The sequence below is a fragment of the Aotus nancymaae genome, unplaced genomic scaffold, assembly GCF_030222135.1.
Source record: "Aotus nancymaae isolate 86718 unplaced genomic scaffold, 86718_ANA_hifiasm-v0.15.2.pri h1tg000012l, whole genome shotgun sequence".
NCBI lineage: Eukaryota > Metazoa > Chordata > Mammalia > Primates > Aotidae > Aotus > Aotus nancymaae.
In genome coordinates, this window is record NW_026988423.1 from 34534214 (window position 1) to 34546466 (window position 12253).

Sequence of the window (12253 nt, forward strand, 5' to 3'; positions counted from 1 at the left end):
TTAATTCTCTCTTGATGGACATTAGGTTTGTTCTAGTTTTTTGATATTGATAACACTAATGGAGATTTTAATTCACTTGTTGCCTAGTTATTTCCTTAGGGTTTGTGTATATATTTTTCTTTTCTTTTCTTTTCTTTTCTTTTTTTTTTTTTTTTGAGACAGGATCTCTGTCACCCAGGCTGGAGTGCAGTGGCGTGATCTTGGCTCACTGCAGCTTTTGCCCCTACCCCCGACAGCTGAGATTACAGGCGTTCGCCACCATGCTCAGCTAATTTCTACTATTTTTAGTAGAGACGGGGTTTCACCATGTTGGCCAGGCTGGTCTCAAACTCCTAATCTCAGGTGATCCACCTGCCTCAGCCTCCGAAAGTACTGGAATTACAGGCATGAGCCACTGCATCCAGGCATCCTTAGGATATATTTTTAGAACTGGAATTGTTGAATCAAAGAGTACTGTTAAAATATATATATATATATTTTTTAGGCTGGGCACAGTTGTTCACGCTTGCAATCCCAGCACTTTGGGAGGCCAGGACAGGAGGATCATTTGAGGTCAGGAGTTCAAGACCAGCCTGACCAACATGATGAAATCTCATCTCTACTAAAAATAGCAAAAATTAGCCAGACATGGTAGCAAATGCCTGTAATCTCAGCTACGCAGGAGGCTGAAGCAGGAAAATTGCCTGAACCCAGGAGGCAGAGGATACAGTGAGCTGAGATCGTGCCACCACACTCCAGCCTGGGCAGTAGACTGAGACTCCCTCTCAAAAAAAAAAAAAAAGCCAGGTGCCATGGCTCACACCTGTAATCCCACCACTTTGGGAGGCCGAGGTGGGTGTATCACAAGGTCAAGAAATCGAGACCATCCTGGCCAACATGGTAAAACCCCATCTCTACTAAAGTACAAAAATTAGCTGGGTGTGATGGTGCGTGCCTGTAGTCCCAGCTACTACATCTACTACCCAGCTACTACCCAGCTACTACCCAGCTACTACCCATCTAGAGGCTGAGGCAGGAGAATTGCTTGAAACCAGGAAACGGAAGTTGCAGTGAGCCAGGATCGTGCCACTGCACTCCAGCCTGGTGATAGATAAAATTTTAATTTTAAAATTTAGTTTGTTTTCAAATTCAGTGTGTTCTTTTTTGATTTTTAGAGGTCAGATAAATTGACTCAGTTATGGAATAGCTGAAGATTGGTGGCATTTAATTTTATAATTTAACATGGAATTCATTATTTTATTAAATGTCTGGCATTTTCAGAAAGATTTTGATGTTAAACTTTTAATTCTGAAGTATTATACCAAGCATCCTGAAAAGATAAAACCTAATGTGATGGTTGCTCATATACTCACTGTCCAGATTTAAGTTCTTCAATGTTTTGTCATGTTTGTTTCATATCCATCTTTTTTTATTTTTTGAGATGGAGTCTCACTCTTTCACCCAGGCTAGAGTGCAGTGGCACAATCTTGGGTCACTGTAACCTCTGCCTCCGGGTTCAGGCTATTCTCCTGCCTCAGCCTCCGGAGTAGCTTGGATTACAAACGTGCACCACCATGCCCAGCTAATTTTTGTATTTTTAGTAGAGACGGGGTTTCACCATGCTGGCCAGGCTGGTCTCGAACTCAGTTCTTTTGCAACATTCACATGCCTCTATAAACAATTAAAAATTTACATTAATGGCATCATACTATACCTGACCTTTTACAACTTGCTTTTACTTTGCATCGTTTTGGAGTTTATCCACGGTGTTACGTAGATTTAGTCAAAAGTTGTAGTGTTTCTGACCAGGCACAGTGGCTCATGCCTGTAATCCCAGCACTTTCGGAGGCTGAGGCAGGCAGATCACAAGGTCAGGAGATTGAGACCATCCTGGCTAACATGGTGAAACCCCATCTCTACTAAAAATAAAAAAAATTAGCTGGGCATGGTGGCGTGCGCCTGTAGTCCCAGCTACTGGAGAGGCTAAGGCAGGAGAATCGCTTGAACCCAGGAGGCAGAGGTTGCAGCAAGCCGAGATTGCACCACTGTACTCCAGCCTGGGCAACAGAGTGAGACTCCTTCTCGGAAAAAAAAAAAGAAAAAGAAAAAGTTGTAGTGTTTCTATAGAATATAGATCAGTAGTGAAATTGCTGCTTTAATTTTTTTTTGATGTTATAAATTGTACATTTAAAAGTGAGGTTTTACAAATTAAAGTGCATTAACTGTTGCTTAAATATGGATTGCTTTTATGAGTATGGCTATGTAGTTTTATAAAACCGAGTTACTCAAGACTTCACAGTAACATTAACATCAATAATGCCTACTGTGTGTCAGTTTGGTTTTTTTTAAACAACGAACCTAAATGTGGAACAATAGTTTCTGTTCTAAGCTTTTCTTATGTTGTATAGATGATGTCATTTAGTCCCCACAAGATAAAGAAACTGAGGGACTGAGAGGTTAAGTAACTTGGCTAAGATCACTCTACTAGTAAATGACAGTGCTGAGATTTAACCCTGGCATTCAGCCCTGCATATACTCTTCCTTATGTATACACTGTTGTTACTTCTTGTCATGAATGAACAAATACAATAACAGCCTAGTTAATTCAGAACAATCACACTAAACCATGTGAGTTGGTGGTTGGACGTCAGAATTTAAGTAATTTCTGCTTGGATTGAGTATCAGGGTTGTTTTTCCCTGTAGAGGCAGATTCTAGCTTACCATTCATGTTTTTGCTGTTTTTAAGCAATGATTATAAGTCTACTTGATTGTTAAAGTTTGTATACAGGTCCTGCCTCCCCTAGAGCTTTTGGGGTCCTCAAGGGCAGCAGTGTGTCAAAGCTCACCTTTGCATTCCTGCTTCAGTGTTATATTGAGCTATTTGAGCTCAGAGTCCCTGTGCTAGCAGTGCTGAGAAACCTGACTGCCATTTGTAACGTTCTTTTCATGTGGGGGACTGTTACACTGCTGTAGCTTGTCTTATCAGGAGCCCATCTTCCCCTGCTTATTCCCCCGCTTACCAGATCAGCAACTCCCTTTCTCTTACCACTGGGGCAATAGAAAGACCAACTTCAGTGCTTTTGCCCAAGGCCCAAGGTAGAGGATCCTGAGAGACCCAACCATGAGGGCCAGGCTGGGGTGGTTCTGTGTAGACTTCCCACTAGCTGAGCCCTAAGCTCTTTCTTAGACCACATTACTTTCTCATGATATTTTCAGGGTTTTTCCCTCTTAACCTTAGAGGTTAGCCTACCTGCTGCTTCTCCCTGCCACTGCTTCCTGCATCTTTCCTGGTATAAGCACACTTACCTCCCTCTCTTTCTCTCCCTCTCCCTCTACACTGTGTGGATCACATGGCAGACGGATGTGCAGTGCAGATTACTGAGCCTTACCTTACACTACTGAATCAGAGTCTCAGGGTGATTATCCAGTGATATGTATGTTGTATGTTTCTTACTTTTTATTGTGGCAAGTTACAAACATGGCCAAACAGAGACAGTGATACCATTCACCCTCAAGTACTGATTGCTCAGCTGTATAACCATCATCAGTTCATAAGCCATTCTTCCTCCTTCTGTGGGTCCACTCCCTGAAACCCCTGATTATTTGGAAACAAATCAGATACCTTTTTTTTTTCTTCCTATAAATAAACAGCTATGTGTATCTTTCTCCCAACTTTTTGGGACAAGTTTTAGAAAATGTAATAGTGAATACCTGTATACCGTTTACCTAAATTCTCCAATTTTTCCTGTTTTTCTCTCTCTGAATCTTGTATTTTTGTGTTGCTAAACCATTTGAAAGTTGGGACATCATGACAGTTCATTTCTAAGTATTTCAGCTGGTTTCTTTAAGAGCTAGGGATATTCTCCTGTATAATGACAATACAGTCGTAAGTTTTTGGAAAGTTTTCTAAGTGTCCAAATAGTGTTCTTTATAGCTTCTTTTTTAAAAGGATCACATACTACATTTCATCTAGAATAGTTCCTTAGTCTTTCTTTAAAAACAAAAAACTTTCATGACAATGATACTTTTTAAGAGTCCGTGCCATTTGTTTAGCATAATATCCCTGAATTTGGATTTGTGTTACTGTTTTATCATGATTGGATTCAAATGATACATATTTTTGCAGAAATACTCTGTAGGTGATATCTTCCTTTTAGGACATCACACATACTAGTTTGTTCATTATCAGTGATGTTAAGTTGGTTATCTGGCTAAGGTAGTTTTGCCAAAGCTTCCCACTATAAAGGCACCTTTGCCCCTTTGTAATTAATCATTCATTGATTATTCCTACTGGATTCAATTAGTACATCATGGTTTGTCTAAAGTAAGATTCATCTGTGCTTCAGTAGAACACCCAGTTTTAGTTTCTTGGGCATTTGATTGGAAGAGGTGTGGGCAGAAATAAGGAAGTCAGAGCCATGGTGGGAGAGTAGCTGCATGTGTTTGAGGTGGGAGTGGGTGATCCTACTGCAGCATCATCACGGGGTTACTGTAACCCTGCAGTGGGACTGCAAGGGACTGCAGTCGGGGGGCTTTTAAAAGTTCCCTGGCATCATGGCTCTGACAGATTGGTGACTTCTTGTGGCTGCTTGGCTAGAGCTGTACTGTGTAGTCAGCCTTTGAAGGTACAAGATGTGCATCTGCTCATATACATTAGACTGCTCCTGGCTGTGTAAACTGTCATCATAAACTTCAGTGAGGGGCGTTTTCACTTGGAATCATGGTCATATCCACTCTGACAAAGGTTCTCTTTTCCAGTGGGTGAATTTGTAAGTGATGTTCTGCTAGTTCCAGAAAAGTGCCAGTTTTCTCACAAAGAGCGGATGGAGGTGTGCGAGAATCACCAGCACTGGCACACTGTAGTCAAAGAGGTAAGAGAACTCAGGGGGAAAAGTCAGCTGCTGTTGTATCTATTAGGAGAGAAGGTAGCACTTTTCTCCAGTCTCACCATGCTTTTAAGTTAATTTTGTTTCCCCCTTGTCTCCTCAAGATTTACAATTCTATCTTGTAAGTTAGAAATATTTGGGAGAGGAGTAGGTATTTGTATAGGAGAGTTCAGCATTGACAGAGCAGCTTCTGAAGTTGAGGATATTAAGGAGGTGGCTGAGCGAGAATACTGTATGCTGCTGGTGAGGCTCCCAGGAAACCATCCCAACCCTAAGGCCTGCGTGGAAATCGCCAAATATAGAAAATATGGGTCTGGATGTGTGCACAGCCAGGGTTGCATGCCATCTCGCTTTTCTGGTGGTGAGAAATGCCCTTTCTTGTCTTCTGTAATTAGGTTGGCTCTTTGGTCAGTAATCTTCCTTTGGTCAAATACTGAAGTAGTGCCCACACCAGTGACGAAAATAAATTAACATTGACCACCTTCAACTGGCGTTGGTCATTATTAAAAAAAATTCTCTTTTCCTTACTTTTTCCCATGTTTGGGATTTCAGTATTTTTGGACCAGATCTTGTTTCACCATTGTAAATTAAAATTTATAAATCTTAGAATAATATTATAAATTTTTTTTTGACAGAAAATGTATGTGTTCATAAGAGAAAGCATTGCTAAGTGATTTGATAGAGTTTCTTTTGGATGAGGCTAGAGATTGGGGTGTATTTGTTCACATTTACTCTGGAGTATGTTCTGATGTGGTCTGTGGGTTTCTTTTAGGCATGTCTGACTCAGGGAATGACTTTATATAGCTACGGCATGCTGCTCCCATGTGGTGTAGACCAGTTCCATGGTACTGAATATGTGTGCTGCCCTCAGACAAAGATTATTGGATCTGTGTCAAAAGAAGAGGAGGAGGAAGATGAGGAGGAGGAAGAGGAGGAGGAAGACTATGATGTTTATAAAAGGTAACTTTTCTACTTTGAGCCATGACGCCGCTTTGCCTTTTTGTTAGCCCTTCTGTAAAGATGGCTGCTGGCTGCTAGTCCCTCACTTCTGGATAAGCTGGGCATTCCCTTGTTCTACTACAGTTGCTTAAGCTTGCATTTCATTGTAGCCGCTGCCCATCACAGGAGTACCTGTGACTTTTGTGTTTATTTCATTCTGGGCTTCGTTATTTTCTGCAGGTTACTATGATTTTTTTTTAAGTGTCCATACCATTTGTTTAACATAATATCCCTGAATTTGGAATTGTCTTATTGTTTTATCGTGATCAGATTCAAATGTTCACAGATACTTCCCTTTTGCTGATGTAGCTGGGCTCAGGGCCTTAGTGGTACAGTGAAATGTGCGTTGAGCTTATTTCCTGCCTCTGTTTTTGTGTTTCAGAATAGGGAAGGGACCTATTGTTGTGCTTTGTGCATAGGAGTTATTAACCTTCCTTTTTTCTATTTTGGCCTTCAGTGAATTTCCTACTGAAGCAGATCTGGAAGACTTCACAGAGGCAGCTGTGGATGAGGATGATGAAGATGAGGAAGAAGGGGAGGAAGTGGTGGAAGACCGAGATTACTACTATGACACCTTTAAAGGGGATGACTACAATGAGGAGAACCCTACTGAACCCAGCAGCGATGGCACCATGTCAGACAAGGAAATTACTCACGACGTCAAAGGTAACTCCACGTAGAGCCGTGGCTTTGAAATCCACGTGGTAATTATTCACTTAGACTTTTGCATTGCGTCTGTTACAGGTAAGTCAGTCACAGATGGAAAGGTGTGGTATCTCTGCACTAAAGATGAGTTCAACCCTCCAGTGCAGTGTTGGTGCCATCTTAACAAAGTAGGCAGGCAGGCACATGCAGGGAGAGGTGTAGGATTGAATTAGAGAATAGGGACTGGAGAATAACAGAGACAACGTAGTCCGCCCTTCAGCAGGATTCTTCCACGTTCAGCCTAAAATGTTCCCTCCCCAAGGGGAGCTCCCCTCTTTGATACTTCTCAAGTCCTGGCCTCCTAGAATAGAAATGACTTCTTTTCCTGCGTGTGTTCTAATCTGTAGGCTGCCCTATTTGTCCAGATGTTTGTAGTTGGGAGGGTGAAATTTATTGACCTGCTGGTAACAGATTGGGACCTGCAGTTTTTTTCATCTTGCCAATTAAAACAAGAAAAGGTTGCAGTAGTTCCAGAGCCATTTACATGCAGCCTCCTGCGGATTGTATATTTGAAACCAGTTAAGATCTGAAGAATTATTTGGAACCCAAATGGGAGGAAATTACTTAATCAGTTGAGAAGTTTACAATTTGCATTAGAGAACATAAAAATGGGAAACACTTTTCCGTTCTAGGTGCTTTATTCTTTACTGTGGGTATCACCACTTAAAAAAGCCTTTCCACTCACATTGTCCCCTTTGGTCCTTGAAACTACCAGAATAGACAAACTAGGCAAATATCTTCAGTGAGCAGATCAGAAATGCGAGGCTCACACAGCTATGAGATAAGGAATTCCTCTATGTCAGTCCAAACTTGGATCTAGACTCCAGAGGGTGCCAAAAAAATATTTATCCCAGTTCCTAAAAGTCTCTACTCCATGGGGAAACAACTTGTCCTCAGCAAGGCTGGCCTGAGCTGGCGCGCTCGGCCAGCCAGGGCCTCCGGGCTCCATCCCATCTTGGGCCTCCCACAACCCATCCCCTGGCTTGCTGGCCTGTAGCATTTTGAAGCATTTGACGTCACTGCCTCTGTCCTGCTGACACTCTGACCATTTTCACACAGCTGTCTGCTCCCAGGAGGCGATGACGGGGCCCTGCCGGGCCGTGATGCCTCGTTGGTACTTCGACCTCTCCAAGGGAAAGTGCGTGCGCTTTATATATGGCGGCTGCGGCGGCAACAGGAACAATTTTGAGTCTGAGGATTATTGTATGGCTGTGTGTAAAGCGATGAGTAAGTCCCGCCTCACACTGGCCCTGTGCGGCAGCACCGTCCTGTCCGGTGTCCGTCTCCCCGCCGTCCTTGTGGCCGCATCTGTGTGATGTCCCTGCCCACTCGGGTGTTTACTGTCGGTCGTCCTCCCCTCATCTTTGTGCTTTCTTAGATCTAGGCTTTGCTCTCCTGCTGGCAGTGGTAAGCTCAGTTCTCGTGTCCCGTGCTCACCGTGTGTCTGGTGCTGCTTGGTGGTGGTGGTGCGTGCCCGTCTTGGTATAGCGGGCGGCATGACCAGGGGCTTGTCCTTTCTCATCTGGCCTTGGAGTCTGCAGGCTCCTGGGGCACTGTAGTGTCAGTGGGGAAGGCAGCCGTGCCCCGGGCTGGCTCTAGCTCAGAGGCACCGAACGTTCCTGTCTTTGAACTGCCCTGTCACTAACCCCTGTGCTGTATGCCAGCTCAGAGGATGCCTGCTCTCGAGAGGAGTGACAGTGGAGTACTTTGGGCAGTCTAGAATATTGAAATATCTTGCATAATGCACTCTAGAGAGAGCTGGCAGCCGAGTGGTAGTGACTCACTCTGTTTCTCCAGTATTTTGCAACACCAGGTCACATAGAGCTGTAGGAAGTGAGAGGATTTCATTTGGTGTGTGCTTTGGTCTGACAGGAAGTTCCGTGGTTTGGTTGAATTGGGTTTATGCTGGACGTTGGTAGGAAGAGTTTCCCTTTTCTCCATGGCTACTCCTTTTTCTCATTAAGACCTTTATTCTCTCACCTTGCAGCACTAACCTACTCATTAGGAAAATCCTCAGGCCAGGCAGTTTTCCTTGGTTCCTACTCTGGAATTTGTTGGAATAATAATTTGCTATAAAGGATCTGGCTATAGCTTCCGATGGTTTTTCATTCAAATGCCTTCATGTTCTCTTTCTTCCTTCTACCAAAAGATCTTTCAAATCTTAATGTGATATGGTAATGCTTTGAGTGCTTCCCTTCCAACTCCAGGAAAGCTGTTTTTATTTGATAATAGTTGAAAGATGAAATAAAAGGAGTCCTTAGGGAACCTTGATGAATAAACTTTGCATATTCAGGAAAGATTTAGAGATAGAAATTATTGTGATACTTATTACTTTGTAAAACCTGAATGGAAGCCTGAGGAATCTCACGGAGTATGGAGGTGGTGGTCTCTGCCTGAAGGGTGAGCTAGGTAGTGGTGTGAGACATGATGGAGTGGCGGGTCTGTAAAACTCCCATTTGCTGTGACTTGGATGAGGTTTGCCTTGGAGGAGCAGTGTGTTCATGTACTTGTGGGACCTCTGCCTAGAGAGCTTTGCAGGTCAAGAAGCATCAGGTTGCCTTCCAGTGGTAACGTTTTTGTTCTTCTTTGAAGGGACTGAGGCTGGCGAATGTGCTGGCTTCGTGAGTGAGTAATTCACAAGGACAGAGGGTGTCTTCAGAACAAAGCCCTCTGGCCGGCTGTCCTCTCCACTCTGGTCCCAGGGAGGGTGAGGGCAGCCTGTGTTTGCTGTTACCTTTATCCAGCCCAGCTATGTGAACCAAATGCTCCATCTCCAGCGCTCAGGCCTTTACAGCACAGGCATGTGTCGCTGATCCACGTGATGGACTACAATGCTTGCAATTCTCCTTCACTGAACTTCTGAGTATCTTGGGGAATGGTGTTTACTAAGTTACAGATTCTAATTTAATTTATCTGAAAGCGGGATATTGAGATCCTTTTTAAACTTGTGTAGGACTCATATTCTTTATGACTTTAGTTGTAGTTTTTAATTAAGTCTTAAATAAAGGGGCAAATAAAAGATGCTTCCAACAGAAAAACTTGAATTGGCTGGCTAATTTGTAGCTATACTGATCAGTTACACAGTTGCTTTAATGTATTAAAATAATGCAATTCTAGATTTGCTTCTAAATTAAAAGTCAGTCAGACCTTGGCATTCACTACTTGCTCTAAAATTGTGTCATAATCTATCAAGAAAGTTCACACCAGCTTGGGAAATCTTGCATGAAATTAGGCTAATAAGGTGTTACCTTAGGTATGTCTTGAGAGACTGACTGAGTAAACTTGTCATCTCAGTTCTTTCCCTTATCAGACTAAGTTCCATTGTGCAGAGACTCACCTGCCTGGGCCCCGTAAGAGGCCCATCCAGCAGTGGGGGTGCTCCAGTGGGCCTGTACTCTGGGGAACACTTGGGAAGGCTGATTGGTCAGTGTCATGGATCAAAAAGCCCTATCTTCGTACTGGCGAAAGGTGTCCTTGTCAAATAGAGCAACTTAGTTTTATCCTTTTTGGTTCTGTCACTGATGGTGGGGCTAAGAGTCCTTCAGTGATACTGAAAACTCAAAATTATAGCTGGAGTGTTGTGGACTTTCCCTACCCAGCCTATATGCAAAGAACATTCAGTTGAGCCTGTTTTCCATTGTAAATTATGACCCAAGGATAGCCAGAAGAGCCGGGGTATCTGAGTAATAAATTTCTTTAAAAATAGGGAATCACATAAAAGTGCCTCTACAGGATCTGATTTCTGCCTTTGTCTCTGTTCAGATGCTATCAGTTGGATGAGGTTTGCCTCAGAGGAGCAGTGTGTTCATGTACTTGTGGGACCTCTGCCTGGAGGCAAAGTACATGAACAAAGGGTAGCTATTGTTTAGGTGTCCAGGGTTCAAGCACTGAAGGGAAGGTATAGAAGAAACCACCTCTTTTTCAGCCCTGAGATCCTAAGTAATGCCTCTGTTGGTGCTGAAGCTGGCAATAAATTGCTGTATTCACGTGGGCTGACATGGTTGATGAATACTATGTAAGGAAGATTGCCCACTGTAATCTAACCAAGTGAAGTCTTGGCAGATAGCAGCACCCTGCACTTAAGAGAATGCCACAAGACAAATTGAGTCCATCCTGCAGGTCCTGAGCTGGGTTTTCTTCCTGGAGCACCAGTGCACCTGATCCCAAAGAGAACTTCCTCTGTAATTTTGTTTCAGTTCCCCCAACTCCTCTGCCAACCAATGATGTTGATGTGTATTTTGAGACCTCTGCAGATGACAATGAGCATGCTCGCTTCCAGAAGGCTAAGGAGCAGCTGGAGATTCGGCACCGCAACCGAATGGACAGGGTAAACCTTGACAGTTCCTTCATCTTCATGGCGCTTGGCTTTGGGTAGCATGGTTCTCATAGCTGAAGAAAAGTGATACCTTCTCCCTAGATTGTCAAGCTGATGTGTAAGGACTGGTAAGGCAGGAGAGAGTGAATCAGTGGAGCTGCCTTCTGGGTGGACTAGGCCTCCTTCCCCGCCTGCATCCAGCTAATAATATAATTACCCTCTGAGTACTTAGCATGTCCCAAACACTCAGCTGAGCACTTCCTCCTATACCTATTATCTGCTTTTTAAAATTTTTTATTCATTTTTTTTTGCAATTAACTTGCTTTAAAATTTATTTTAAAGAAGGAAACCTTTTGTCACTGTTATCAATAGAAAGCTAGTACCATTTGCCATGAGAACAAGGTGACCAACCATAAGATATGTTAGATGAAAGCAAACATGTACTAATACATGTTAGCTAGATACTGCTGTCTGTAGAAGGTTCTGAGTCTTAGTGATGTTTCTTTTCCTTTAAAAGGGTTATTAGAGAGCAGCAGGAGCACCAAAGTGCAGCTTTTCTTCTGGATTTACTCAGGATTGAAAGAAAATTGAAAAGAGAATGCCTTGCTAGGCCTAAGCTCCACCCCAAATCCCACACAGTCCCATGTTGGGCTTATAGTTTGCAAAATGCTCATTGTTTTACCTACATCAGCTCTGAAAAGTAGGTATTAACCTCAATTTTTTTGGTTAGGAGACTAAGGCACAGAGACTTTTAAATAACTTATCCAAGGTTATGTAACAAAGAGGTCATGGAATTGAGACTCCATTTGGGGATAGTTGAGGCCTAGAACCTTCTCAAGCAGTAACAATGCTGAACTCATAAGGGATCATATGATTGGTTTCCTTTTTGCAGTTTCCTATTAGACTTAGCATCTGGCAGTAATTATAGAAAATGGAGGAGTTGTTTCAGGATATTAATCATGGCTGACAGTGTTTTTGACCTTTGTTCTAGGTAAAGAAGGAATGGGAAGAGGCAGAACTTCAAGCTAAGAACCTCCCCAAAGCAGAGAGGCAGACTCTGATTCAGGTGAGATGCCTTCTCCAGGGACATAGCTTTCAGCCTGACCATTGGAAAATATGGTCAGAGCCACACTCCCAACAAAATTTAGAATTGGACACCACCTCCTTTTAGGTGAGGGCTTACATTACAAGGAAGTTGTAACTGGCCTATTTTTCTTTTTCACCTTAAGTTTTGTTCACCTATGATAGAAGTAAACCAAACCCCCACCAGAGCACACCTAATTCATGCCAGAAGGTAACCTTAGCTCAGCTGCCATTTGTTAATTCTGCTTTCCTGGCAAAAGTCCTCTGCTGTTTTCAGTCTTAGACT

General features: G+C 43.0%; 1 protein-coding gene across 1 annotated transcript in view; it reads left to right on the forward strand.

Moving 5' to 3' along the window:
- The window catches only part of APLP2 (amyloid beta precursor like protein 2), a 69632-nt gene that overhangs the window by 41060 nt on the left and 16319 nt on the right, over positions 1-12253 (forward strand). Inside the window, exons 4-9 of the mRNA XM_021671250.2 lie at positions 4738-4850; positions 5638-5825; positions 6322-6530; positions 7629-7796; positions 10766-10896; positions 11876-11950. Of these exons, the coding sequence (XP_021526925.2) occupies positions 4738-4850; positions 5638-5825; positions 6322-6530; positions 7629-7796; positions 10766-10896; positions 11876-11950 (884 nt within the window). The remainder of the gene's footprint in view (positions 1-4737; positions 4851-5637; positions 5826-6321; positions 6531-7628; positions 7797-10765; positions 10897-11875; positions 11951-12253) is intronic.